Raw genomic sequence first — 27,769 nt, forward strand, 5'->3', positions numbered from 1 at the left:
AATACACATATTACTGTATCACCAGTAGCTCCACCGACCCTCTCTCCACTTGGTCCTGAAGGTCCTGGTTGTCCATTTTCTCCTCTTGGACCAGGTTGCCCAGAGTCACCAGACTTCCCCTGTGGTCCTGGAGGACCAGCTGGACCTTGAGGGCCTGAATCCCCCTGAAAAGCAGGCACAGTTAGATTTTGCCCTGTGGCACCCCTGGCCCTTTTCTACCTACTGGTCACCTACTTCTCCCTGGCAGCAAAAATAATGCATATGATCTTCCAAAAAAATCAATTAACATGTGAGCAGGTAGACAAAAATATATTTGGGCTTAGATTGTCACTTGCCCCCTTTAATCCTGTTGGTACCAGGAGAAACCTAGAAAACAACATATCAATTATATGAAACATTAAATTATATCTCTTCCTGTTCTCCTCTCTCACTCTCTCTCCTACAGTTTACCTTTGTTAATAACTTGATTTAACATTGCATTAACATTTGAAGAAAGGCTAATTGTAATGTGTCTTTGCTGTCTTGGTTGTATTTATCCCTTTTAGTGTCAAAAATCAACAAAATATGTAATCTGCCTGGAAGTGCCTAAACATTTGCATAAAACTGTAAAAGAAATCAAAACTCAACCTAACTACATATCCCAACCCAGAAAACTCCCTAAAAGCAATAGAAGCAACTATTCATTCAAAAGTCAAGTCTAAATGTAACCAAACCTCGCTACTTGTCACAGTGTAAGAAAACCACAACTTAAACTCACTGCCTGTCCAGGAGGACCAGGAAGACCAGGAGCTCCAAAATTTCCTGCACGGCCTGCAACACCTTGAAGTCCCTGAAAATGAAACCCAGTAGTTGAAAAACACACCACAGAGATTCAAGCTAAAAGCATACTGCACTGTGTGATCAGCAGCTCCACCGACCCTCTCTCCCATTGGTCCTGGAGGTCCTGGTTGTCCAGTTTCTCCTCTCAGACCAGGCTGCCCAGCATCACCTGACTTCCCCTGTGGTCCTGGAGTACCAGCTGGACCAGGAAGGCCTGGATCCCCCTGTAATGCAGTCATAGTTGGCCTGTGACATGTCTGGTAAACCACACTAACTGATTACAGAGGTAAGTACATAAATCACCCTCTGCTGCACCACATGCTGTTACAAACTTCTAAACCTTGAGGTCCAAGCTTATCAAGAGGACCTGCCAGTCCTATGCCTGTTTCTGCTGGCAACATGCACTTTGTCATCACTGTGACATGGATTTTCTTTCATTTCAGGCAAATTCATTAAAGACATACAAAAAGCTTACCTTGTTCCCTATTGGCCCTGGAGATCCCTCTGCCCCCTACATGAAAAACAAGAAAGGGTAAGTGAAAGAAACTGCAAATGTCAGTAATAAATACTTATGAAAAAGATAAATAATAGATAAGAATATAATCATATATATACAATTACATATCTACATGTGTTACATGTGTATGTGTTAACAGAGCATTTTTTTGGTCATCTTAAGACGTAATTGAAGCTGTCATCTTTAGACTGGCAAATTTGACGTATTAAGACAGAAATTAACACAAACAAATAAAATCTCTGCAAATATTCCCAGCACAAGCAAATATAGAAACATGCTGCAAGTAACACAGATGACAATGGAAGTGTTGGTGACACAAAAAAGTGATAAACCCAATGCTTTCAACTTAATAAGCCACAAAGCATTTATCAACAAGTGTGTCCCAGCTAGGTTCATTATTCTGTGTGTGTGCCTGTACACAAATCGACAGATAGCGAACAAGCTCCAAGAGAAACTGGAGTAAAGTTGAATGGTCTTTACTGTTGTCTTCATTCTCATGAAACAATTTTGTAAAACTGAAATGATACAGAAAGATATAGCACCAATTTCTGAATGGTTACTCCAATAACATAATATATTCACAGACATGATAATGCAAATAGCTGTACATAGCTTGTAAATAATGTAAATAGTTGCAGTTCACTGTTAATTTAGCATTAGCAACATTTACATGCAAATAAACTAAACATTTATGTAACATGTCAAAATGTACCACACCAACACCTGTTTAACAACAGAATTGACTGAAAATGTGAACACAACTCACAAAACACACAAACAGCGGGAGAAAATGAGACGATAGCTGGAGCTACAAGCTGACCACATGGCAATTAGAAGCTAATGCTTTTTCTGATCAGACTCTCTGCACGGCGACATGTGACTAAATCTACCTATCAGAACAAAGGCTGGAATTAAACAAGAAAATAATGCATTCCTCTTAAACGCAAGTAGGGGGAGGAAAAGCAATACAAATACAGGCAAAGCTCACACAGAACATGACACTCCCCACCTGGTATTATTCAAATACCACGATCTTAAGAAGAATCGTCTCAGAGACGGGTCTCAAGAAAGTCTTAGCTGACCCGGATCTTGTGACCTTGAGTTGATCTTCCTGACCTTTCCATCTTGGCCAGGGAATGTTTTCGTGACCAAAGCCATCGGCCACTCATTCTGCTTCACCTGGCTTTCTTTAAGCAGGACCAAGTCACTTTTTTTCAGAATAGGACGCATGCCCTGCCATTTGCTACAGCTTTGAAGTGTTGGTAAGTACGCGCGTCTCCATCTGTTCCAAAAGGTGTTGGCCAGATGTTGGACCTGTCTCCACTGCTGGCGCTGGAGGTCTTTGCTGTCAAAGGTTCCCGGAGGAGGAGGGTAAGTACACAACTTTTGTGTCAGGAGTGAAGCAGGGGTCAAAAGAAAAGGTGAGACTGGGTCTGAAAAAATAGGCACAAGCGGCCTGCCATTAATGATCGCCGTGACCTCTGCCATTAAGGTTGACAACACCTCATGAGTGAGGCGTGAAGGGCTGGTTTGCATGAGCATGGAGTTCAGTATCCGTCTGGAGATGCCAATCATTCGCTCCCAAACTCCCCCCATGTGGGAGGAATGGGGAGGATTGAAAACCCAGGTGCAGCCTTCTTCACTGAAGTACTTCCTGACATTGGGCTATTCAGGATCTGTAAGGAGTATATGCAATTCCTTGCAGGCACCTGTAAAGTTGGTTCCGCAGACGGAGCGGATTTGCCTAGCGGGTCCTTGCAGAGCAAAGAACCGACGCAAGGCGTTAATGCAACTTGATGTGTCCGTTGCCTCGATTAACTCTATGTGCACGGCGTGTGTGCTCATGCATGTGAAAAGTACCGGTTCATCTTGTAGTAATAATCCAGGGACCAAACACGTCAAGTCCCACATAGGTAAAGGGTGGCTCTGTGCTCAGGTAATCGGGGGGCAGATCTGCCATCTTCTGCTCAGCAGTTCTCCCACGAAGCTTGTTACATATAACGCACTTGTAAAGGAACAAGTCCGAGGGGGTCAAAAAGACTGTTCACAGTAGCTAGAACACATTTACAGGTGAAGGGTTTCTCTGTAGCTGCCACTCTCAAAGTAAAGAGGTCATGTTTGAGATCCCAGCTGAGCCCTAAGCTACATTGGATGAGGTCTGAGCTGTCATTGAAATCCAGATTCTGAAGACCCTTTGCTTGGTCTTCTGGAAGGAAGGCCTCCAAGACGTCAGAGTTGTTTGACGCTATCTTATGGAAAAGTTTGAGGTGGCAAGCATCTCTTGTGTTCTTTTGAGTAGGTCGGTGGCCTCAGCAGTTGATGGGAGGGACTTAAGGCCGTCATCGACGTAGAAGTCTCGCTCTACAAAGTGTTTGGCATCCGTGCCGTATTCCCTTGCTCCATGTTGTGCCGCATGACGAAGACCATAGATAGCTACCGCCGGAGACGGGCTATTGCCGAATACATGGACTTTCATCCTGTACTCGACAATCTCATTGCTTTGTTTGTTGTCCTTGAACCAGAGGAACCAAAGAAAGTCTCGATGGTCTTCTCTGATGATGAAGCTGTGTAACATCTGCTTGATGTCCGCTATCACAGCCACTGGCTCCCTTTGGAAACGCAGCAAGACTCTGAGTAAGCTATTGTTCAAATCCAGGCGGGTATGTAGCACGTCATTAAATGAGACGCCACGGTGCTGGGCACTGGAATCAAAGACGACTCTGATTTGAGTTGGCTTACGAGGGTGGTATACACCAAAGCTGGGTAGATACCATCACTCTCAATGGTGGAGCTAACTCTGCCTGGTCGTGATCAAAGATCTTTTGCATTAAGCTCAGAAAGTGAGTTTTCATCTCAGGCTTTCTTTCTAGGGTGTGTCGAAAAGAAGTAAGGCAACTGAGAGTTCCATTTCGATCCAGTTGCCTTCCATTTCCCTTCCATTTCGATCCAAGGGGATCGAAATGGAAGGGGTGCCACCCAACTATTGGTGTTGTCCATAAACATCTCTTTATCAATGAGCTCCAGGAAAATCTTCCTTACCTCTGTCGCAAACTTCTGTGCACCTGGATGTGACCGCTGACTGAGGTGTCTCTCCTTCACTCTCACCGCCTTGCTCTAAGGAGGGGTCTCTAATGTCCCATGGAGCAGGTCCAGGGTGTAGTGCTGCAATATGGCCGTCGCCCTCACATTCTTTGCACTTCAAGGCCACTTCACAGCTCTTAGTGAAGTGAGCAGTAGAAGAGCAACACCTAAAGCAGATGCCGTTCTCTTTAAGAAAAGCCTTGCGCTCTTGCTTCGGCTTGCTTCGAAAACCTCTACACTATTTCAGAGGATGGGGCTTTTTATGGATGGGGCACTGCCTATCAATGTCACTCAGCTTGCTGCTCGAACTGTCTGAGTGAGAAGCTGAGTGTTGCGATGCAACTTCAGTCTTGTGAGCACACGACTTTTGATGTATCATTCAGGCTTTGGTGGACCTGTGGAGAATCTATGGGAACTGTTCAATGAAACCGTAGGGACGGTCGAGAGTGCGTGGCAACTTTTCAACGATAGGGTTGACTCCCCTGGCGATATCCAGGTATGACAGACCAGGTAAGTATCCTTCAGATTTGGTGGACTCTAACTCCCTTAACAGGTCTCACAGCTCCCTGAGCTTTAAAGTGTCTTTGGAACTGATTTTAGGAAAGTTCTCTATCCCCTCAAAAAGAACTCTCTATTACTTCGGGGGAGCCATAACACTCCTCTAAGCGATACCAGGCCATCCTTAAGCCTACGGCAGGGTTAGCGACATGCACAGAACAGATCCTTTTGACATGCTCTGAAGACTGATTTCCTAACCACTTTGTTCAGAGGTCAAGTTCTTCACTTGTGCTTAAGTTAAGTCCTCCTATGGCATTGTGGAACGAGGACTTCCACGCCCAGTAGCTTTCTGGGCGATCGTTGCACTTGATGAGGCCAGAGTTCACAAGCTTGCGACGCACCAAGTACTTTGTGATATCACTCATACCAGTCCTATCGTCAGTATGCGGCTGTAATGAAGCTCTGTTGAAAGAGGAAGTGTCTGGCTGTGCGAAGGGAGGGTTAGCAAGGGGCTGGTGATGAACTGCTGCCGTTGGCCTTTTGGGTTGCTGTGCCTTGTGGTTGCCGTTGTCCGTTGTGGTGCATTGGCGAACCACTGGTGTTGCCCTCTCAGGCTGCTTTGCTGTAGGAACATCATTCTTAGGTAAGACATGAGAAGCGCCACTGTCATCTCCAGGGGTGCGCTCTTTTTTATCTGTTTGGACATCAGGTTTGACAGGTGGCAACAAGGATGGTGTATATAGTTTAAGTTCTCTGCATCACTAAGATGTAGCTTGGAGTGCTGTTCGACAGGGACTCCCACTGCCCTCACTATCTTCCACCTCTGCTGCTGCTTCAAGGACTTCAGCTTCTGCCAAAGGGGCGCTTTTAGCCATTTACAGTGACTCACCTTTTCTCCTTTGGGTCCATGGGGTCCAGTCACTGCCTGCAAGAATGCAGAAAAATTGAGAAATAATAGTAATTAGCAGTGCAGCATAGTATGGGTTCTTGTTTATTAAAAGACGAATATATACTTGTATATCATATTAGCCCAACTATTAGCTTTCAAAGCTCTCAAAGATTAAGACTTAATGTCTTTAGCATAAACAAATGCACAACTCCTACTGTCTTATTCCCTCATTTTGTAGCAGGAACCCAACAAGGTATTTGTTTTAAGTCTTTTTATTTTGTTTTGTAGATTTTATGAGAAGCCTCCAAATATATGAGCAGCAAGAAAACTACTTGTGTCTGTCTGTGCTTCAAGGGAATAATACTGTTATTGGTAAATGTTAAAAATTTCTGCTCTATTTCAGGCCTATGCCTTTTGTTTTGTACTTTACACTATTTGAAAGAAACACCAGGCTGCGATGTTTAATTCAAGGAACAACTTGATATCATTAAGAAGTGACTTTGTTATCAAGTGTTGTTTCTTGGTTTCAGTCAAGATTGAATGAAAGAAGCAAAGTGGAGGCGCAGCTCTTGGACTCTGAAGGACACCAAGAATTATCACAGCTGCATTTTAAAAAGCTTTAAACATTTAAACATTTCCGTTATAACCCTGTCTCTCTGTGTGTGTGTGTGTGTGTCTATACAAATGGTGCAGATAGCTAAACTCCAAGGTTCTGAACCTGAGGCTGTCAGCAGTGAGGGAGCTCTTCAAGACACTTGTCTCAATTCATGTTAGCTTTACAAACAGCAGGGATGGTGGGACACATGTTGAGTACCATACAAGCAAGCTCCTTCTTCCTGTCTTTTTCTCCAGCCACATTTTACCAGCAGAGGGAAACGACACTACTTGATGAATTAAACAAAATGGGATATCTAGTGGCTTAGTGGTTTACACACATACTGTACCATATGGGGTGATCCCAGCATCCCTAAATTCTGCCCTACAATCTCATTTGAATTTAGTAATTTAGTATAGCATGAGAGTGAGAGCAGCTACCTGCTACTACAAACATGATTAAACACATGCAGAGGTATCACGGAAGGGATTATAATGAATTATTACAAGCAATAATTACCAAGAAGAAAAGTGCTCTGGAAAAACAAACATTTCTGGAAACTATAAAGGAATGAGAGAAAATAATGGGATGTTTTGTTGATGTGAATAACCAACTTGTTTCCATGATTTTATAAATGTGTTTTGGAAAAAGTGATGCCCCAGGCTAATATGCTTCAGTATGCATCATTTTACAAGAGAAAGTCAGGTACATGCACAGGTTACTAATGGTTTGGCAGTGGTTTAATAAAAGTGAATATGATAAAATTAGTCTCTTTAGTGTTGGTATCTGCAGCATTGTAAGGATGTTGTGATCACTGCATATGGTACAGTATGTTTGTTAACCCCACAGCCACCTGATATCCCATCCTGTTTTATTTTTCAAACTCATTAAGTAGTGTAGTTTCCCTCTGCTGATAAAATGCGGCTAGAGAAAACCCCGTCAAACACCTCTCCATCATGGATAATGATTTCCACCGTCTACAAACTCTGTTAAAGATAAAGTTGGGAGACCAATATTCCTAAACTATTCCATACAATGAAGTACGATCTTAAAAGTGAGATAACCAAACAAGAGGCTATGGCACAATTACCTTTTGAAAAGGCCAGGGTCTGGTGCTTTTTCAATAGATTTCTAGATCCTCTTCTAAAAATGTTCAGTTATTCAATTGCAAGTACCCATTCACCTGGATATCTAGAGCAGGCCTGTACAATAGTCTTACTAAAACCAGGGAGGGACCCTAAACAGTTTTGGCCTGCGGGCCGCCAGTTGCAGACCACTGGCCTATGTGACTGGCAATATCTTGCCCGCCAGATTATTTTGATAATATGCTTTTTTTAATCCTACAATATTGAACTGACAGTCTCATATTAAGATGTAGCTAGTGGCTCTAATGGCTCTACAATAGATCTCTGTCATAGCAGTAACAGTTACCCACAGAATCACTTCCTCTTTAGTGATTTTGTCAACAAAATAAAAGCACAAGAATGTTTCAGTTTCAATTTTCTTAAAATTAGCCTTTGATTATGTTCTGGCCGCCATGTAATGGGTTAGGAAAAAATTGGCCTGAGGCCAAACTTACTTGCCGATCCCTGATATAGGCCTTTTGCCATCTCAGTATAAAATATTAACAAAATTTAGAGTCACTTCATTCATTAAAGCAACAGACAATCTGAGATTCCTTGAAATAGTGCACTCTGCTATGTCCATGGAAAATCCAGTCATAGCTATTTCACTCAATACAGAGAAGCCTTATGACCATATTATCTCTTTGTGCTTCTATACAGAATGGACTTCTACCAAAATATGCTAAGGATGGTTCATATACTGTAGCTTAAACCTACTGCTACAATACAGACAAATGCTAATTTTTCACCAGATCAGTACCTGGCAATTTTTCTGTCTTTCTCATATACTTTTTGCATTGGGAATTGCACTCTTAGGAGGGCTGGGCAATTTACCAAAAAAGTGTGTGCATTCATGAACTGTCCCCTACCTCATGTTCAGTCGTGGACTCTGCCCTGTCCAACTAACATTAGTTCATATCACTCAAAGTGAAGGTGACAATATGGATGACACAAGCGCAAACACAGCGCCTCAACCTGAGCAGCTTATACCTAAAAATAATGCCATCTCTGTTTTTTGGGGACTTTCTGGCTTTAGTGAAGACAACACAGAACAAAAAGAAGTCAAATATAAACAGTGCAGAAAAACAATTTCAGCCACCAAAGGTAACACCACCAATTTGTTTAATCACTTTGAACCGCTTGGAACACAGTGCTGAATATCAAGCGTGCATCACTCAAAAAAAGAAAGAGAAATAATCATGATATTGATTTGAAGTGATATCACCCAGCCCTAACTCCTAGCTATTGCTGCATTACTACTATTGACTAAGGGCACAGACTTTTATGTCTAGGGTTTGAGTGGGAGGGGTGAACTATGTAATTTCTTTATGTGGATGACATAATTTTGTTCCTCACTAACCTTGACTCATCCATGTATGCCCTCACAGACCTCTTAAAGTATAATGCAATTTCTGGGTATAAGCTTAATGTACAAAAAGTGTGCCCATGTCCCTCAATTCTCTGTCTGAAAAGATCTCTCAGACCAATTTTTCCTTTGGGACACTTAATTCATAACATATTTGTGTTTAAAAAATCCTAATCAACCTAATCAACTGGACTAAATTTTCTCCCTAAATCATAACTTACTGCTTTAAAAGGTGGAGAGGGATTTCTCTGATTGAGCATGTGAATTGCATTAAGATTTAATTTTGTCTAGTTGTTTCAAACCCTCCCCATATCCATACATAAGAACTTCTTCAAGAGGCAGCAAAGGATAGTGTCCACATTCATCTGGAAGAGGAGGAAGTTTCCTAGAATTTAAATTAAAACCCTCTACAATAGTCCCCAGCATGGAGAATTTAAGTTCTTTGGTTGATTTTCTTTTCTCCCTGTGAATGTAATAATATCACTACATACATGTTTTATTACTTCAGACAGCAAATCATTCTGGAGCTGGGATCATAAGCAATAAAAGCAACTAAAAAACCTTTTTGTCAGAGGCTGTGTGAAAGATACAGCATGTTCTCACCTTTCCTGGAGGACCGCTGTCTCCCTGCTCCCCCTTTAAGCCGGGCTGGCCTGGAGGTCCACGAATACCCTGAGAAACAAATTACACAATGACATTGAGAAGGACCTGATACACAGTACACTCCAAACATGATGCAACATAAACACCAGCATATATTGCGGCACACACACACACACACGCACACACACCTGCTTTCCTGGTAATCCTTCTTTGCCAGGCACCCCATCTCCTCCAGGATCTCCAGGTTTACCTGCTTCACCCTGAGGAGCAGCATGTATTTCAGTATATGTCATATGTATAAAGTGTAAAAATGTAGAAGCATGTGCAGTCCCATTTACATTTGGGTGTACTAAAGGGGTTTCAAATTATTCAAAATCTGTGCAACTGTCTTCACTTCTGTGTCCAAGTCCCCTCGAATACTAAAGATGAAGGAAAAACATGAAGATGCAATAATGTTTCCATTATTGCTGCACAATAAAAGGAGTTACAAGTTTTTCTCCTCATAAATTTTGAAAAAAAACACTTTGTTTCTTGTTGAAGGTGGTGTTGCTTCATCCACATAGGTATGTCTGAGAGACAAGCTGAGTCACCTAGCAGGACTGATAGTTGGGTGTTGTCTGCGTAGCATTGATATAAGAAGCCATGTGTTAATTAGACTCAACAAAGTGGTGTATGTCAGAGTGAGAGAACTTTTAATTTAGTTTAGTCACTTGATCCCAGTATTGCATATTTTTATTTATTTAGTGTGGGTTTTATCAATTCTGCAGGCATATATATTCCTTTTTTGTTTTACTGGTTTGGTTTACCAGTTTTATATTATTTATATGATTATATATTTATATCATTATTTGTTTTACTGGATGAGATGTTTTTTTGGCCTGTGGATAAAGTTGATGAGCTGACGAGAAACAGCTGGGACTATTTGCACCATACCCCCATTGGCAGAGAGAGAACTGAGTATCTATTAGCTTGATTGTGGACAGGTGAGCGGGCAGAAAAAAGAGAAAGAAGCAGGAGACAACTGCACGAGGACATGAAGAATTCCAGACACAGAGTGCAGCCTGGAGGTTGCTCCACGACAGACATTTACTGGAGGGGCATAAGAGACAGGCTGAAGAAGTGATAGTGAGGCCTGGACGAGACATCGGACGGATTGCCATGGATGCAATTTGATCCAGCCCCTGCTATATGATACGTAAAGGAAAGACAACCAAGCAAACTATTGTGTGCGTAGGTGGGAGCTGCTGCTGGTGTATATCTACCACTGAGGGTCCAGAGTGGCTGCAAGGAGAGGAGGGTTCAGCAGTGAACTCACCTTCACACCCGGTGGGCCTGGAAGTCCATTGGGACCCACGGGGCCCTGATAAACAGACAAATATTGTCGTTAACTTTTGTTAATTGGAATTGATAATAGTGTGAGTATGTATGCTTCGTCATGTGTGACACTCACAGTTGGCCCCCTTATGCCTGGTTCTCCTGTGTTTCCCTATAAGTGGAACACATTCACTGTATGCTTGCATTATTCACAAATTCTATGCATTTATTAGAAAAATGAATAAATTATCAATCATATTAAAATACACATTTTTATATGTATATTATATGTTTAAAATATACATATAAAAAAAATATTTTAATGGTATATTTTTACATCTTTTTTGTTTCTTAAGAGTTAGATGACAATACCACTCATTTTTGCCATTAAATATAATTGCAACAAGTTGTTCAAGTTACTCAATACTGGACAACATGGAACTATAATATAAGTAACACACAGACTGATTGATTGACATGAACTTCTCTCTAGGACAAACATATATGATATATGAACACATAAACATCTGACTCATCACAACCAAACTGAAAGTCAGTGCTTTGGAAGGGATGAGCACATAACAGACTGCAGGCACAGCTGCATGCACGATAAGCAGACTCAAAAAAATTGACAACACAGTACTTTTTGGAGTCAACCCAATGTAGTATTCCCTCCTACTATTGTACATCGGATCCTGATGAGAGCTTGAGCTCAGGATGTCAGCTTACTAACTTTACTCTCCTCAAAATGTGTGGTGTTTTATACATTTATAATTCAACTTCAAAATGCAACTCTTAAATTTGACTCAGGTGCTTTGGGGACAGGTGGTCTTTATCAATATGTCATAAGGAATCGATCAAGATCTAACTCTTATCCCAGACCTCAGCACCCAGAAATATGTTTCCAATCCAAATAATTAAGTTTTAAATTGTGAAATTTGCCTGGAGGGTTGATGACAGTGTGAGCATTGTGATGATAGGTTGTTCTAGTCTCCTGTTGTTAAATGCAAATACATCTTTTGTGTTACGAGCTGTGTAAGCTGAAACACAGGTATCTCCTCATCTTTGGTGCAAACCCACTTGTATCTGATACCACAGGGACATGTTCTCCCAGTCCTCATTCCTCCAGAGCTCAAGCATGCCAGCCAGCAGCAGGGAACCTGACGAGAGGAAACAAACAACACAGGAAAGGAAATGGACAGAGATGAGGAGAGAGAGGAAGTTAGAGAGTGAGGTGTTAGCTGCACAGCTGCAAAGGGTTACTGTCTAAGGATCTAACCCCTGGAAAAGCCTCAGCCCAAGGAGGTGAAAAGAGAGTGCCATCAGCTGGGTTGCAGCAAACCCAGCAGTTTTACTCTGCAGGTCAAGCCTAAGAGAAGGTCCTTTGCTGGGTTATTGGTTACTCACTGGTTGCCCTCGAGGACCAGCGGGCCCTGTTGGGCCCTGCTCCAACATGGAGGAAAGGAAAACAAAAATGTGAGGAAGTTCCAATATCTCTCCTCTGTTCACTTCATATTTATTCGTGCATCTACACAAACATAATTCTTTGTTCTATATAATTTCCAACAATATCATAATAATTTCCCAGCAGCGTGTTTGGGCTTTTAGTAATTACTGTGAATGGTATGATCAAGGAAAAGATGAAACCCTAACATGTCAATTGATGGATTCACTGATGGATTCATATTTTTAAAAATGTAAGCAGGAACAGGTCTTTTGTATGCATTAATACAATTCATCTTAAATAGCACAACACTGTAAGTTAATGAGTAGATTATTACTATATAATAAACTGTATATGGTTGCTTTCGTGAAAAAAACACTTACCAAGCCAGTTGAAAGAAATATTCACTACATATGTACACAAGAAATTCATCACTATTTATCATCAGTATCAGTTTCACCCCAGAAGTATCTTAGCCACCCAGTACTCTACTCACCAGTTTCCCATCCTGACCAGGTTTTCCTGGTTCTCCTGGTGTTCCCTGAAATTACAAACCACATATAAATATAAGAAATATCATAATTTTACATGAGGTCTTGAGAGTCTGAGTAAGACATTACAGGTATAGTTGACCTTTTGGAAAATATGCTTATCATCATTCTTGAGTTAGATGAAAAGACTTGGCATCTAACCCTTTCTAAAACTACAACTTTTTATTTTTTCACTTAACTTTTTGAACAAACAACACATAATGTGTTAATTAATGAGCTTTAAAAGTGCTAGTAGGAAAACTATTCATTTCAGACAGGCTCTCAGTTTTTCTTCTTATACTAAGCTAAACTAACCAGCTGCTGGCTGCAGTGTAATATTTGGTGGACAGAATTCATTTCAAAAGTGAAGGGTTTGTAGTGAAAATAGGAAATAGTAATAACAAAAAATGAACTTTTCACACTAGGAGTTTGTGATTATTAAAATATTCTAATCTAGACTACATCTGAGAGCTAGCTCACCGACGAGCCATCACGTCCCTTTTCTCCAGACTCTCCTCTGTCTCCTTTATCACCTTGAGGTCCCACAGAACCCTTTAAGACATATTATGAAACACGTGACTTGAAATATAATAGTTTGGATATGTTATTTTGTAGGATTTGTATTATGTGTAAATCTTACGTGGTCTCCTTTGGGTCCTGCTGCACCAGGCTCTCCCCTCTGTCCTGCAAGCCCCAGAGGGCCTCTTGCCCCAGACACACCAGATTCTCCCTTCAGTACATACACACACAAATGTCTCTGAAATCCATTCACCAGGGTTTCACTACATCAGCAGCAAGGATGAAAGGCTGTTTACCTTTTGACCTGGTGGGCCGGCTGGCCCTGTTAGCCCTATTTTTCCCTGACAAAAAGAAAGAAATTCTCAGTTGATTCTGAAGATGTGTCGACTGCATCAATCTAATATGCACACTTACAGCTTCTCCTGTGCCACCTTTGTCACCTCTCTCCCCCTGAAACACATAGAGACGTAATATTAGAAGAGTCGTGTTTAGTCCAGGATAAACTTTAATTTGTTTACACTCAGCTCTTAACTTCACCTTATCTCCTGGGCTTCCAGCCTCCCCTATTTCCCCAGGACGCCCTCTGGCACCCATGGGTCCTTGTTCCCCTTGTTCCCCTTTTGCTCCTCTCTCTCCTGGAAAACCACGAGCACCCTAACATTCAAAAGGAAATGAAAAGACAATGATAAAAACAACACTGTGGGAGGGATGCAGTAGTATACAGACACAGATGAAGATAAAACAGACATCATTACAGGGGACAATGCTGCTGATATAACATCACAACACAAGGGCTACATAGACACAAGTAATATCATAGAAATATTTACTCTGCTCCTTTTTTGATGTTTCCCTAAAATTATCTTTGGACATATACAAAAGAAAAAAAACACATAACAGAGTTCTATGAAAAACATAATTACATGCAGAGGAATTGTTTTGTGCAAATGGCGATATTCTCTTTCGTTAATGCACATTAAGCCTTAGAGGTCCATGTTATTCTTAGCAAACCACACTGCAGGAAAAGCAGTGATGTGTGTAATAAACTGTATTTAAGGATTGTTATCGACAATGTCAGATTGCTGCAAAGTCATACACACTCACAGGGGTTCCTGGAGGGCCATGTGGGCCTGGTGTCCCTTTATCTCCTTTCACAACCTGAGAGAGAGGGCAAGGATCAGTAATGACAAACTATCATTTCCATTCATAATACTTTTTAAGTGTGTCTACATCAGATTCACCTGTCCAGAAGCACCAATGATGCCAGGTGCCCCAGGTGGCCCTGGAGGACCAGAAAGGCCCCGATCTCCTTTCAGCCCATCACGGCCCTGGAAAACATGCGATTACACAATTGAGACTTTCTCTACACAGGGCTACTTCCTTCTGTGCTATAGTAGAGGCTGAACTATAAAATCAAAGCAGAGGTAACTGTTATGAATTTGCACATGAAAACAGCACACTGACATTTGCCCCTCCTTTGGATTCCTCTCAGAAGTGGCTGATACTTAAATGCTAAGCTTGATCAGGCTTGTGAATTTATACAGCAGCTTCTGAGAAACATTTTGATTCAGCAGTGAGACTGAGATGGTAACGTCAATGTCAGAGCAACCTACAGTTGATAAATACACACTTGTGGGGAAAAGTGATGAAAAGAAAAGAAAGGAGGAAAGCTAATGTGTGATACAATAAAGTCAAGGAGGTCAGGATCAATACCAGGAAGAGGGGGTAGACAGGGCAGGTTAAGATAGACAGTGTAGAAAAAAACTAACAACAGAAACATGTTAGAAGAACTGACATCTCTTCCAGCTGCTCCTGCTTCTCCTTTGTCGCCCTGTAGATTAAAGAAAACAGTGTCAGATTACAAGTAGAAATACAGGCATACTAAACATAATCTTCATAATAAATTGTCTAATGATTTACTTAAATAAAATGGGGCTAGTTGTACAGTATCTTCCTTAATGATTTTGTTGTCTAAAAGTATCAATTTTGTTATGCCAATAACAGCCACAACCTTTTTTTCCATCTTCACCTGTCACTCCATCAACACCCAGTAAGTCAAAACAAAATGCTTTTATCCAAAGTGACCTAAAAGTGAGGGACAAAGCTAAAGCTTCAGAGCTCATGAGTCACGTATTGGACTTGTGTACTTTGTCCACCTCTGTATACTAGGGTGTGAGAGGTGTTATAGGAGGAGGTTGAGAAGAGATGAGTCTTCAAGAGATTCTTCAAGCTTGAGAAGGGCAATCTTGCTCTGATTTGTTGGCTTGTTCCACCATCGGGGAACCAAAGATGAGAATAGTCTCAAATGCAATTGCCATATGTACAGTGATGGCGATGCCACACGACAATCCCTGGAGGGACACAGTGGCTGAGAAGGAGCATAAGTTTATATTTTTGAGTTCACGTAGATGGGTGCAGACCCAGAAGTCACTGAAGGCAAGCATTAGTTATTTGAATTTGATTCAGGCAGCCATGGGTAACCAGTGTGAGTCAGTGACTAGTGGAGTGACATGTGCCTTTTTGGGCTGATCAAAGACACACAGATGGGCTGCTGCATTCTGGATCATCTGTTAGCAGTTTCACTGTGCGTGACGGGAGGTCTGCCAAAGAGGCTTTGCAGTAGTCAAGGCAAGACATAAAGATAGCCTGAGCTAAAAGCTTAGTTGTATACTGAGTCAGGTAAAGCCTGAATTAACTTACGTTGTATAGTGCGAAGCGGCACAACCTGAAGATAGATGAACCATTGTCAGAGGATAGCTGGTTATCAAACATGACACCCAGGTTTCTCACGATCTCGGTTGGGGTAAAAGATGAAGAGGAGATTTTGATATTGATATCGTGATGGTGAGACTGATTGGCCGGAATGACTACGAGTTGAGTCGAGGTTTAGTTGAAGGTGACGTTCCTTCATCCCTGGAAATACATCAGAGAGACAAGCCCAGATCCATGCAGAGACCATGGGCTGATCCTTGGGGCACTCCTGTGGGGAGGGGATGGGATAACGACCTTTGTCCTCACCATGACACACTGAAGGAGTACCCAGTGAGATAGGATCCAAACCAAGAAAGCACTTTACCCAAGATGCCCATGTCAGTAAAGACGGGTGGATGCAATGGTTTACTGTAGCAAAGGCTGCTGATAGGTCCAGCAGGATAAGAACTGAGAAGGCAGCTATTATACCGTACAGCCTGAAATAAATGCCTGCACAGTTTTTGATCAGTAAATATAATTCACAGAAAGGGTATGTCAAGTCCATTACCAACTAGAGAATGATAGAGAGACACAGTGAAAGGAAAAACACACACTACTGACAATGTTCAAACTCTTCCTGAACAGAATCAATATCAAAACATTAAATTATATTACATTATATCAGAAGAAGAGTATATTATAGTCAGGATTTAGGAATATGCCAGCTCAGAAAAGCGCTTGTAAGGAACTACCATTTGGCCAGGAAGCCCAGGTTTGCCATCTTCACCTGCTTTACCCTGAAATATAACAAGGATGACGATACACAACATTAATCAGTTTTTTTTCAAAATAGACGAAGATGTGAAACAAATGAAAGGACGAGGCTAATGGAACATTATGTAAATCAAAAAATAAAGGTTTGTGTGTCTAAGTGTGTGTGTGTGTGTGTGTGTGTGTGTGTGTGTGTGTGTGTGTATTCACAGATGTCCCTGGAGTTCCTGGACGACCAATAGGCCCTGGGGGGCCCTGTTCTCCTGAAAGTCCCAGTAAACCCTGGTAAAACAGACAGATAATGTTATCTGTTATGTTAGATGTTATAATGTTACAGATAATGTTATCAAAGTCTGGAAATAAAACAGTTCTAAGCAACTAATTAAAGTAATACCAATCTCACTCCTCATGTGAACAACACCAGGGATCATCTTGTGATGGGATCAAACCAGCTGTGAGGCCCGTCAACATGCTGACGTTCAGACTCATTTACACTCAACAGTCAGTGATAAAGGCGCAGGGACCGGGGACCTGCAGTGGGCTCTAAAGCTATTTAAGGCGGTGTACGGCTGTGTGTTGCTGTAAATGCAAGACGGATCCAGTGAGTAGGAAAAACGCTCTGATCTGGGCTTTAAAAAACATACGGGCAGGTCCTATTATAAGGGGTTACTGAGGGGGTGGAATCAGCGACACTGTAAACAGACCACAATTGCTGTTTGCTGCACACTGATTAAACCCCCTTGGCCCCTTTATCATTTAATAAATAATCCCATGTGTAAGGTGCTCTGCTCCATATATTTTAATAAGTACCTTGGGACAAATACTTGAACATCACATACAGCTTTATCTCGTCTCCTGTCAATCTGACCTGTTGCTTCTGATCTAGCTGGCTCTCCCACAGCAGCTGCCCCCCTCCCCCTCTCCCACATCTACATCTCTCTCATCAGCTCCATCTATCTCTCCCTGACCCTGTTTTGCTGCACCAGCTGCCACAGCAGCGCCGTTTGCAGCCTGGTGGGTTTGTTTTCTCAAGTTTCCATTTACTCTGTTTGGCTGAAACCTCTGGTCCAAACTGTCTTTGCGCCTCCTCAGAATGAAGCTTTTTGCGTCTTTGAAAAGATTTTTTTCACAATTCATGTGGATCGAGGGAGAAAAAAATCAGCGTCAGAGAGTTTAAGAGTTTAAGAAGTAACATTAACGTTGTTCATCTGCAGCAGACAAATAGTCCATCCCGTTTCAGAGTGTGCACGGAGAGGAGGGGCTGTTCACAGACTGGTCCGACGTCACCGTGTTTGAGTGAGGGGGAGGGAGAGAGAGAGAGAGAGAGAGAGAGAGAGAGAGTAGGAGAGGGAGGGAGAGGTGGGTCGGAGTACAGCTATGTCTGAACTCGGCCTGAACAGCACACACCCAAGTTTCCTGCAGGTCGTGGTGACAAAAATCAGTCCACAGACATTTGAACACCTGCCATAGTACTCAGAACCACCTCTGCGGTATTTTTGAATACAAAAGGTTTCTCAAGGGCCACATTATGCAATAATACACACACACACACACAGGGTGAAAACAGTAGCCTTGTATCCACGTTGGCGCAGCTGGTTGCCATAATAGAGCTACAATAACGCAGCATGGAAGATAACCTCGTTTTTTCTGGCTGCCCAGAGAGAAGATCATGACCCAGAACAGCTGATGCACAACGTTATTGACCACTCACCTTAATTCTTGCCGGGTAACAGATTTCGTATTCACTCTCCACCGAGTACACGGTGTAGGGCCAAAAAACCCCGCAAATAAACACCCACCTCACATAAAATGTCAGCATTTCAAACAACTGATAAAACGAAAAGGCGCACAACTGAAGGGCAGAGGCACAAACTATGAACTTAAAGAGCACTTTCTCCGAGAAATCATGGATAGACGCAAAATTTGGTCGGCTACTCCAAATCAAACCACGTAAGAAGGAAAACCAGATGGTGACAAAAATGTGAAACAGTCTAAGTTTCGTTATTGCAAAATAAGTTCTTCAGTGACATCGTCGCTGAATCTTTAAACCACCTGGTTCAGAGGATAAATCAAATGGCGAATTTTGAATGAAACTGTGGTTTTATTGCCAACATCATATTTCTTATTAAAATTCCAAACTGACTTCAATTTAGAGTTCCAAAATAAATTGTCAAGATATGTGTACCCTGCATGGTGTTTAAACTGTCTCTATGACTATTCACAAACATCAAGGTGCGTAAAACACAATGCAAGAATAAATGTCGATATTTGTAGGCTATCTATCATATAATCTATAATTCTTTATCAATATCTGTGCCTCTAATTTTAATTCGTATATCATCATTTCTAAATCAACCTAGAATTTTTCAATTGAAATCTATTTGTGAATCACAACTTATTGAGACTGTTCCCCTGCGCCAATGTGACACACCAAATCAAAACAAAGCAGTTCCCAGCACTGAAGTAAATAGAAGAAGTGTTTTGTCTTCTATGATTGCCATCGAAAAGTCAAAAATAATCTCATTTTCTGACCACTTTTCCTTTACTTCGATAGAAAACGTCACAAGGTCAAGGAAAGGTGAATCTGAAGAAGAGAGTTAATCAGTGAGGTAGTCAGTGACAGACATTCACTTTCATATGGTTGGCTTCGCTGGTATGGTCCAGCCAAAACAAGGGAAGCCTATATGTCTTAAATGAAATACTCTTGTATGAATGCGCCACAAATTAAACTGCAGTCTGGTTGTGGGTCTGTTTCTAACATAATTTAACCTTCTAAAAGTGTAAAATAGAACCAGCTGGCAACAGCCATTGGCACATGAATCAGTTACCAAGCATGTTATGCTAGCTAACAGGTAAAAATAGATAAATATTGCTCCAAATTTGAACTGTCTTTACCGTCAGATCCATGACACCCTAGTGTAAAATGTTTGCTTATAACTTAGAAATATGTGTTTGATTAACGAGAACTTTCACTGTTATTACTTTTCAATGTCCTTTAAGTGTAATGTAAACACAGAAAATCTCCTTATGATTTTTAATTTTTTTTAATTCTTTCATAGATTTCTGTTGATATTTTCCATATTTGAAAAAATTTACTTCTTTTTGCTTTAATTAGTTACTGTTTTTATTCTAACATTTATGTTCTCATTCTTTTACGAATTCATTCTTTTTTATGGCACTCCTATGACTCTATAGATCTGCATCACTGATGTAGGATGAGCTGGTTGGAGAGCAATTTCATGAGGCCTGAAGCCATATTTCCGCTGGGACTTTCATCTCATTTGGAGGCATCTCTAACATTAATTGTTTGCATTGATCAAGGTCACTGACTGTTGAAAATGTTACCTTGAACACAGTAAGTATAAGGGACACATTTTGTGTGCTAAAAATCGTAATCCTTTGCCTAGTTGCTAAATAAATGTACCCCACTGTATTTTAGTAACATTTTGAGGTACTCATACTTTACTCATGTTTACATTTTTTTGCCAATTAATATTGTTCTAAACATTTCAGATGAAAATACTTTACATTTTATTCCACCACACCTGGCAACTTCAGATACTAGTTCCAATACTATTTAGATCAAAAGTTTGACCAGCTTCAAACAGACAATGTATTGTTATAGATCAAACTACCCAAATCTATATGAAATATTTAAATGCACAGTATGTAACTTCTGCCACTAGGGATGTCTCAATCAAAACAATAACAAAAGACATCATTGGGTAATGTCAAGATATAGCGTGGGATCATGGGAAACTCCCATGATCCCACCATTATTGAAGGCTTCTCCCAGTTTGGATGTCTTCAGTGTCAGTCGATCAGGAGGTTCTTTACCTAGAGCTGAATTATCTACAGACGTCTCCTCCTCTTCAAAATAAACAGACCCGGTGATTATAACCATTGAATTGTCACTTTAAAAATCAGCGATTCACTGGCGCTGTACAGCCACCATAGGACATCGTGGAAGAGTTGGGAGCTTAGAATACTCTAACTAACCAACTGCTGATGTATTAACCAGGCGTGCAGTAGTTTTTACTGGCAGCCAAATTATCCACGGAGGTGTCCTCCTCTCTGTAACAAATGGACCAGGGTTTGAAACCAGTATGAATGCCGATTCAAGCGGTGTCACTCTAAAAATCAATGATTCGTCAACGCTTTTCGGTGGACATGACGTCTTGGAATAGCTGCAAACTGAGACTCATTTCCTTTGTTTCTTTGATAATGCTTAAAGAAGAAGAAAAGTACATTTTGTGACTTCTGGCTCTTTATCTTTATCTATCTTAAATCTTTGTTGAAAAACATTTAGGGGAAACACAAACGCTAACACATGCGCATAGGCAATATAGAATTATTGAAACAGAGCGTTATTACGATTAAAATCTCTATTTCTCAGGTTTGGGAATTGCTAGAAATATTTGGGATATTGTACATAACTCAAAGAACTGAATATGTTGTTTAATATAATACTTTGAAAGGGGCCATTCTGGATAATATGTTGCAAGTAGTATTCGTAGTTTTAGTAAGAGTAAATTATCTCAGTATTTCTTCCTTTATCAGCTACAGCATAAAGTGACAGTGGATTTCTTCCAGCTCTCTCTCAACAGTTGGGGAAGGCCCTTTCCTGTTACGGCATATGACAATGAATCAGTACACAAAAGGTTTTCTGACTTTGGTGTGGAGGAACTTACCTGGCCTGCACGGAGTGAGGACCTATGCAAGCCAGGCTATATCACTCATCATCAGTGCCCCAGCCATAGACTGTAAATACAGATGGAGGTAGCCCTCATGACAACACCCATAAGTTTTTGAAGAGTGGTTCTGAAGCTCAGAGTGGGCTACTCCTCCGTCGCCATCTTGGCAGTGCATGACTCTGCCTAATTCCTGGCTAATCTATCAATGGACAAAGAGGTGGGTTAGACTTTCAGCGCATGTCAGTTTGTGACAAACATACACTTACCCATCTGTCACTCAAAGCGGTACGCCCTTCATGCATAACTTTAAGCTTTTTAAAATTTGAAGTGGTGAGTTATAAAACAAATTCACCCCCTGTACAGTTGCCACTAAGGGGGAAATTAGCCATGGAGACCAAAACCGTTTTCTGTACGAGGCTGTAAACATGTTTATTTTAACTGTTAAATTGGGCATTTTAACATGAGTCTCTTGGCATTGACTCATGTTTGGAGCAATTCAAGGAACTGCAGTTTTTGGCACTTCCGTGTTGGCTTCAACTTTCAGCCCCGGAGGTTGCTGCTTGTTCCCACCTCACTAATGCTCTTGTGCCTGAATGGGAGCAAGTCTCAGTAGCTGGGTGCTAAAATCTTGTAGAAAGCCTTCCCACAAGATTGTCAGTTGTACAATCGCATACAGTTGCAAAGTACCTTTGATATAACCAACTTTACACTGAAAACCTGAATATTAAAGAAGTCTTCAATTAAAATGCCAACACAATTTCTTTAAAATTCAGTATTCCAGATGATGGTAGTTTAGTGTGACATTCTAGCAGTTTGCAGAATGTCCTGTCCATCACCTGTGCCATTTGAAGCCATTTGAAGCCGTTTCCATCTATTTGATGGATATTTTGTTAAAGATGTCACACAGACTCTGCCATCACAAGGAAGTCTACAGCATGATTAAGTGCTGACTGAACTAATTTTTCATTAATTATTAAGTCAGGTAGAGGAAGGGTAACAAGGTGTTGATGAAGCTGTGTGAGGCCTGTGGAAGTGTAGTGAAATGGATATTGAGTCTGTATCTCCCACCAGGGCAATTGAGGGCAGAGAGCATGAAAAAACAAAGGGAGGAGGAGTCAGGGCAACAAGCAGAAAATTCAACTTTGTTTTTCTCAGTCTTTTGGTTTATTAGAAATGCTGATGAAAATGAATGATGAAACAAAATGGTATGTACCCCATAAAAAAGTTTCCATATTCAATTAACAGTACAAAAATACCTTTAAAAATAGCACCTTTTCTCTGGCAGGTAAACATGCGGTTGTGATACACAACTTCCCCCATATAATAAAAACATTATGTACAAAATATTTGCAGAATATTGTGCTTGATTCTTCATATTTAATAAAAATGATAAACATATTTTGATAATAATGACCTAATATATTTGTGGTACATAGATATTATTATGAGGATAAGTAAGAGGACTCATTTCCAGCATCTAGGGTTCTAGAGGTAAAAAGGAAGAACTTTCAAGTCATGGGAGTCATCTGGTTGGATTAATTAGTTGCAATTGTGCATATCATAAAAATGCAAAACGTAGAGGCCTATGTACATAAAGATGATGGGTGAGAAGTCAATTTCACCTCCCAAGCTGCACTGCAGTAAGAAACCGGCCAATCATATAACTTAAAACTCTGTCATGTGTTTTGGTAGGGGCTGAGGCTAATTGTATAAACTATTATCTACTATTATCATTTATTTTATTTTATATTTTGGGTCTAAATTTATATAGATTGACCTAGATTTATATATGCTGTTGATGATGATGATTTTTTTTTTTTTACTTTGTAGAAACATTTTGCAGTTTAAATTGATTCATTTTTGGAGTTTATTGTTCTTAACTGAAGCTCTCATTTGCACCTGTGGGTTTTGTGTTCTCTATAGGAATGGCTTCGTAAGTTGCTACTAAATACATTTTTTTACTAAGTACTTTGATTTTAGAGGCATTTTCTAATCAAACTGACTGAAGAGACATGATTTCTTACAATGTTGAAATACTAAGTTAAAATACAGTTATCTGGGTGACTTGTGTTTCTACCCACAACTCAACCCATTTTGCCACAAGGAGTGAGCAAGAATAATAAAAGAAAATAATTGCACATCATCCTCGTAGCAACTAGCAGTTTGGTAAATTCATAAAGTGTGTAGTTTTGTCCTGTCATTGAACAAAATGTCCTGTTAGATGTAGTTCATTCAGTGTTGCTGAGATGTCTACTTGTGTTCCTCTTTTCTAATGCAACTTTGTGTTAAGTTGTCATTATTCTTTAAAACTTTTCCTTCCTCTTGGACACATTACAATTCAGACAACAGCTAGTTAAAATCATGTTTACAAAGGCAGCTACACTGAGTCATGGTAAGTTGAATTACAATTAGCAGTATGTGTCAGCTTTGACAGATGTGTGATCATCACCATTTTAGTAGTGACTTTTTTAAGGCAACAAGACGCACAAGAGTCAAAACAGGCAGATTGTTTTCTAAATTTTTTTTTTTCCATGATTTTGACAACATAAACCAGGGAGGTACTTTGGTATCCCCTCTCAACCCAAGGTAAAGTTTGGTTGGATTTAAAGAAACAATAAATAAACAAAAACAAATCTTGACCATGAACATTTGACAAAATAATGATGTATAAAAGCTATATGAAGACAAACATTCCCGTGGCTTAGGAAGAAATGGCCACAATCATCGTGCTGTCTTCAATGGATGAGAACCTGCACAACAGATCATTTGTTAGAGTGCCTGCATTCAATATCTGACATAAACTAGCGTATGTGTGATTGGTTACCTTCAGTCTCCCCAAGGCAGACCTCCTCGCACTCCTCCAGGTGGAGGAAGCGGTTGTCGTTTCCTTCACAGCCGCTGTAGATGAAGGGCCTGCAGGCCCGAGCCTGACTGTTGTAGTACCAACGCAGAGTGTAACGTCCACAGCTCCCCTCCTCCATAGGGAGCTGGCACAGGTCTGCTGGAGCTGCAGAACACAAACACACATCAAGAGTATAAACACGTACACCCAAAGAGGAATGCACAATGAGAAAAGGGCAGGCCACGCAAAAAGAGGCAAAAGCAGAGCAGCAGCAGTAACTACAGGGAACCAAAACAAGCACTCATGACCACTGAGATCAAAACTCAGTCAAAACCAACCTGTTCATTTCAGTTACTTTTCACATTTTTCAATGAAAAGGAAGACAATTAGCACTGATATATTACCCTTTGTATTTTATTTTATTGGAAGCACAATTGGCTTAAAGCCACACATGATTGATTTAGAATCAACAGCAGAACAGCCGGCAGCCTGAGACATACAGAGCGGGCCAAACACCAGGAAGGCAGAATTAACCCTAAATGAATCCCGAAGCAGGACGACGATTTACCTTCCCCTTTGACTCCCCTCTTGGACCTGACTGTTCTGGACTTGACTGCTTTCAGAGGTGCAACTTTGACTGCTTTCTGACCACCAGCTCTTGGTGTTTTCTGAACGTCAGCACTGGCTGATTTGTTTGGTTCAACTTTAACTGTTTTCTCTGATTCCTCTTTGACAGCCTCACCTGTCCACCCACCCACACACACACACACACACACACACACAGAAACACAAGATACACATAGAGACACACAGCAAACAGTAAAGACACATTCAGTGGAAAAGAGAAAAAGACGTTAATGTGATGACAGTGTCACAATCTATGCTATCAACATTAAAGGACACAGACTCAGCATGGTGTGTGCTTGTAGCAGGCTGTGTGAGAAATATGCAAAGGCAACACAGTCACGTAATGTTACAGAATGAGCACAAAGTGAAATGCAGACACAATATGAGACAAGCTACTCCAGCACTAATTGGATTATGTACTAATTGAATAAACCAAATTATGAGACATGACTACAAAAGGTGCCAAGAATTACAATATCAAAACTACCATTGTGTAATTTTAATGTTTGATTAAAGGTACCCTGTGGAGTTTTTGATCACTAGTGATAAGGTGAGAGAAGACAGCCATGACAGCTGGCTTTCAACTTCCTCTGGCTTCCAGTGTTGCTGTTTGGGACATGTGCAAGACCCCTGACAGTTGGTCAGACAACAAACTGTACGAGGTAGTTCAGCTTGAGCATAACCCAAACCTTAAGGATATAGACAAAGCATTTGATGAGGAACAGTGAATGTAACATGGCTTTGGTTACAAAAACTCCACAGGGTAACTAATATATTTTATTTGGGAACATATATTCCTTTCACTTTGAAGCAGAAAACACCAGTCATTTGTGAGAATAGCCTGGCTTAGATAGTGTTCACTGTGTTGGACAGTGCTACTTCACTGCATGATAGCAATGGACACAGTATGAAACACACAGTACCGCCACTATGATTGGCAGAAGGCGTGAAGTAGAGTAGTTCATCCAATGGGTCATCATAGGCCTCGATGGAGTAAATGTGCTCGTAGTCTGGGTCATTGGTGTTCACCACAACACGCACCTCACGGCCTGAAAGAAGAGCAGCACCACACAGGTCGGAGATCTTTCTTACTCAGTCTGCCAACCTCAAAGCTTCAGATAGAGGGACCACTTTTTACTTACTAACTTTGCCTCTAAGGTACAGTATGGTCAGTTAAATAGAACCTACAGTATACCCTAGTATATGTATTTGTCTGGATGTAATCAGAGATATAAATATGTAACGCATCAGTCAGACACATGATACGCAAATGGAGTCCTCTGTTTTCTTGATGAGAAAACCACCCAGTATACAGAGGTCTCAAGACATAGCACCACCATCCTGTTTGTTAGACACGCAGACACAGACCAAGGCCGACAGGCAGAGCGACGGACGGACAAACTCACCCTCCTCACCCTTCAGGACCAGTTGTTGCTCTGGTGCAGGCCGAGCCCTGACCGTGGGCCGGGACCGAGTGTCCGGGCCTGAACCTGAGAGAGCCAGACAGGACAAGAGGAGCAAACAGGGACACCAAGGGAACAGAAACGGAAGCAAGAGGAACCAGGTAAGTGTTACACAGGAGGGACAAAATGGGGGGCCAGAAAGGCAATATGATGAAAAAAGGGAAGGACAAAACATTCTGGTAGTCAAAGCTTTAGACACATGAGACAACAACAATCCCAAAGCACCACAAAAAAAATCATTCCACCGCTCCAACATACACACCAACTAAAAGGATTTACCAAGTTTTTGCAAGACTGGTCAACATGACGTATCTTCCAAAAACTGGTTGCAATCCTTTTAGGACTCAAGTCACTGCCATATGGACGTTGCATTGAGTCAAATATTTTTTGACTTGAGTCCAAGTCAAATCAGTGCTGATTCAACTTAAGACTGCAGACTCACACCATTACTGAGTTGTTCATTCTGAAACGTAACAATTTTTAGGTAATAATACATACATGAAATGTAGGTGAAATATTTGTTCTGGCTTATTCTTATCAACACTCACGTGTTGATACAAATAAGCACTCAAGTGCACCTACATGATCTTCCACTGATTAATAGCTTCAACAACAAACACGTTTTATTAAAACATCTGAGAAAGTTTTGAGGTTCTCTTTTAAACCTTGCTTGGTATATCACTATGGGTTATGGCAGAACCTCCACTACCACTACGTTTGTCAGGGGACAGAACAATAGTCTGAGCTGACAGGGACACTTTAATAACAACCTGGATCTCTTACTTGGTATTCCTGCTTTCCTTTATCAGTGAGGATCACTTTAGCTCTTCAGCTGTGCTGACTCTGGATTTCCACTTAAATGTTCACCGACATAGCCGTAAAGGTGGTCGGTGAATGTGGACATCTGTTGCTGGGATTGTAGTGTTCTTAGGGTTTACATCTTTTGTCAACAAAAGTTGGCTGTGTTCAGGTGGTGGCTACTGCATCATGGCGGACCCACACCTGTTCTCACCCTTTCCTGGCTGCCTGCAGTTTCACCATCTCAGGGAGGGACCCCTAACTCATTTGTATGGGTGTGAAGCATGCCCACGATTCGCTGTAGATGGATCATGCAAGCAGTGCAGTATCATGCCAATCATTGCATTGCTTGCATGTGTTGGCAGCTGCAAGGGATGATCCCTGCCTTTCCGACGCACTGTTTAGCAAGTTACTCAGGAAGAGTAATAAGTTACTTTTTTACTTATTACTCTTTTACACATTATCATATTATTATATTACTTTACTTATTTATTTTTTCATATAAAAAAATAAGCAGTTACATTACTTATTACCTTCGCTTTACAAAAATATTAAACATTGCACATTTAGGATGATACTGTAGC

At 41.0% G+C, this 27,769-nt stretch overlaps 2 protein-coding genes across 3 annotated transcripts in view; both read right to left on the minus strand.

Moving 5' to 3' along the window:
* Positions 1–18,737, minus strand: part of LOC139630313 (collagen alpha-1(VII) chain-like) — a 54,241-nt gene extending 35,504 nt beyond the window's left edge. Inside the window, exons 1-22 of the mRNA XM_071493620.1 lie at positions 18,473–18,737; positions 16,972–17,043; positions 16,743–16,787; positions 15,095–15,130; positions 14,541–14,627; positions 14,404–14,457; positions 13,837–13,953; positions 13,714–13,749; positions 13,596–13,640; positions 13,421–13,510; positions 13,261–13,332; positions 12,747–12,791; positions 12,214–12,249; positions 10,943–10,978; positions 10,808–10,852; positions 9,681–9,752; positions 9,493–9,561; positions 5,805–5,840; positions 1,295–1,330; positions 918–1,043; positions 758–829; positions 39–164 (exon numbers count right to left, since the gene is read on the minus strand). Coding sequence (XP_071349721.1) covers positions 39–164; positions 758–829; positions 918–1,043; positions 1,295–1,330; positions 5,805–5,840; positions 9,493–9,561; positions 9,681–9,752; positions 10,808–10,852; positions 10,943–10,978; positions 12,214–12,249; positions 12,747–12,791; positions 13,261–13,332; positions 13,421–13,510; positions 13,596–13,640; positions 13,714–13,749; positions 13,837–13,953; positions 14,404–14,457; positions 14,541–14,627; positions 15,095–15,130; positions 16,743–16,787; positions 16,972–17,043; positions 18,473–18,580 — 1,461 coding nt within the window. The 5' untranslated portion in view covers positions 18,581–18,737. The remainder of the gene's footprint in view (positions 1–38; positions 165–757; positions 830–917; positions 1,044–1,294; positions 1,331–5,804; positions 5,841–9,492; positions 9,562–9,680; positions 9,753–10,807; positions 10,853–10,942; positions 10,979–12,213; positions 12,250–12,746; positions 12,792–13,260; positions 13,333–13,420; positions 13,511–13,595; positions 13,641–13,713; positions 13,750–13,836; positions 13,954–14,403; positions 14,458–14,540; positions 14,628–15,094; positions 15,131–16,742; positions 16,788–16,971; positions 17,044–18,472) is intronic.
* A 3,859-nt stretch (positions 18,738–22,596) lies between these two features.
* Positions 22,597–26,791, minus strand: LOC139630314 (collagen alpha-1(VII) chain-like). 2 transcript variants are annotated; one of them, XM_071493621.1, is made up of 5 exons: positions 26,331–26,791; positions 25,848–25,973; positions 24,866–25,039; positions 24,280–24,462; positions 22,597–24,205 (listed from the first exon to the last, which is right to left on the minus strand). In XM_071493621.1, exons 1-5 carry the CDS (start codon positions 26,641–26,643, stop codon positions 24,177–24,179), a joined length of 825 nt encoding a protein of 274 aa, XP_071349722.1. In that variant the 5' UTR covers positions 26,644–26,791; the 3' UTR covers positions 22,597–24,176. The 2 variants fall into 2 exon arrangements, with proteins under 2 accessions (XP_071349722.1, XP_071349723.1); XM_071493622.1 differs by lacking the exon at positions 24,866–25,039.
* Positions 26,792–27,769: the final 978 nt, after the last annotated feature.

Source organism: Trachinotus anak, unplaced genomic scaffold (assembly GCF_046630095.1).
Source record: "Trachinotus anak isolate AG129_WGS33_773 ecotype Australia unplaced genomic scaffold, CSIRO_AGI_Tana_v1 ptg000013l, whole genome shotgun sequence".
NCBI classification, from domain to species: Eukaryota; Metazoa; Chordata; class Actinopteri; order Carangiformes; family Carangidae; genus Trachinotus; species Trachinotus anak.

Bases quoted from the DNA above. Each gene is read 5' to 3' on its own strand.
- LOC139630314 (XM_071493621.1), bottom strand. From the start codon at position 26,643: ATGTTGGAGCGGTGGAATGATTTTTTTTGTGGTGCTTTGGGATTGTTG. The intron at 25,974-26,330 runs GTGAGTTTGTCC...CTCTTCTTTCAG, and splicing joins GGTCCTGAAGGGTGAGGAGG to GCCGTGAGGTGCGTGTTGTG. The intron at 24,206-24,279 runs GTAACCAATCAC...TCTGTTGTGCAG, and splicing joins CTGCCTTGGGGAGACTGAAG to GTTCTCATCCATTGAAGACA.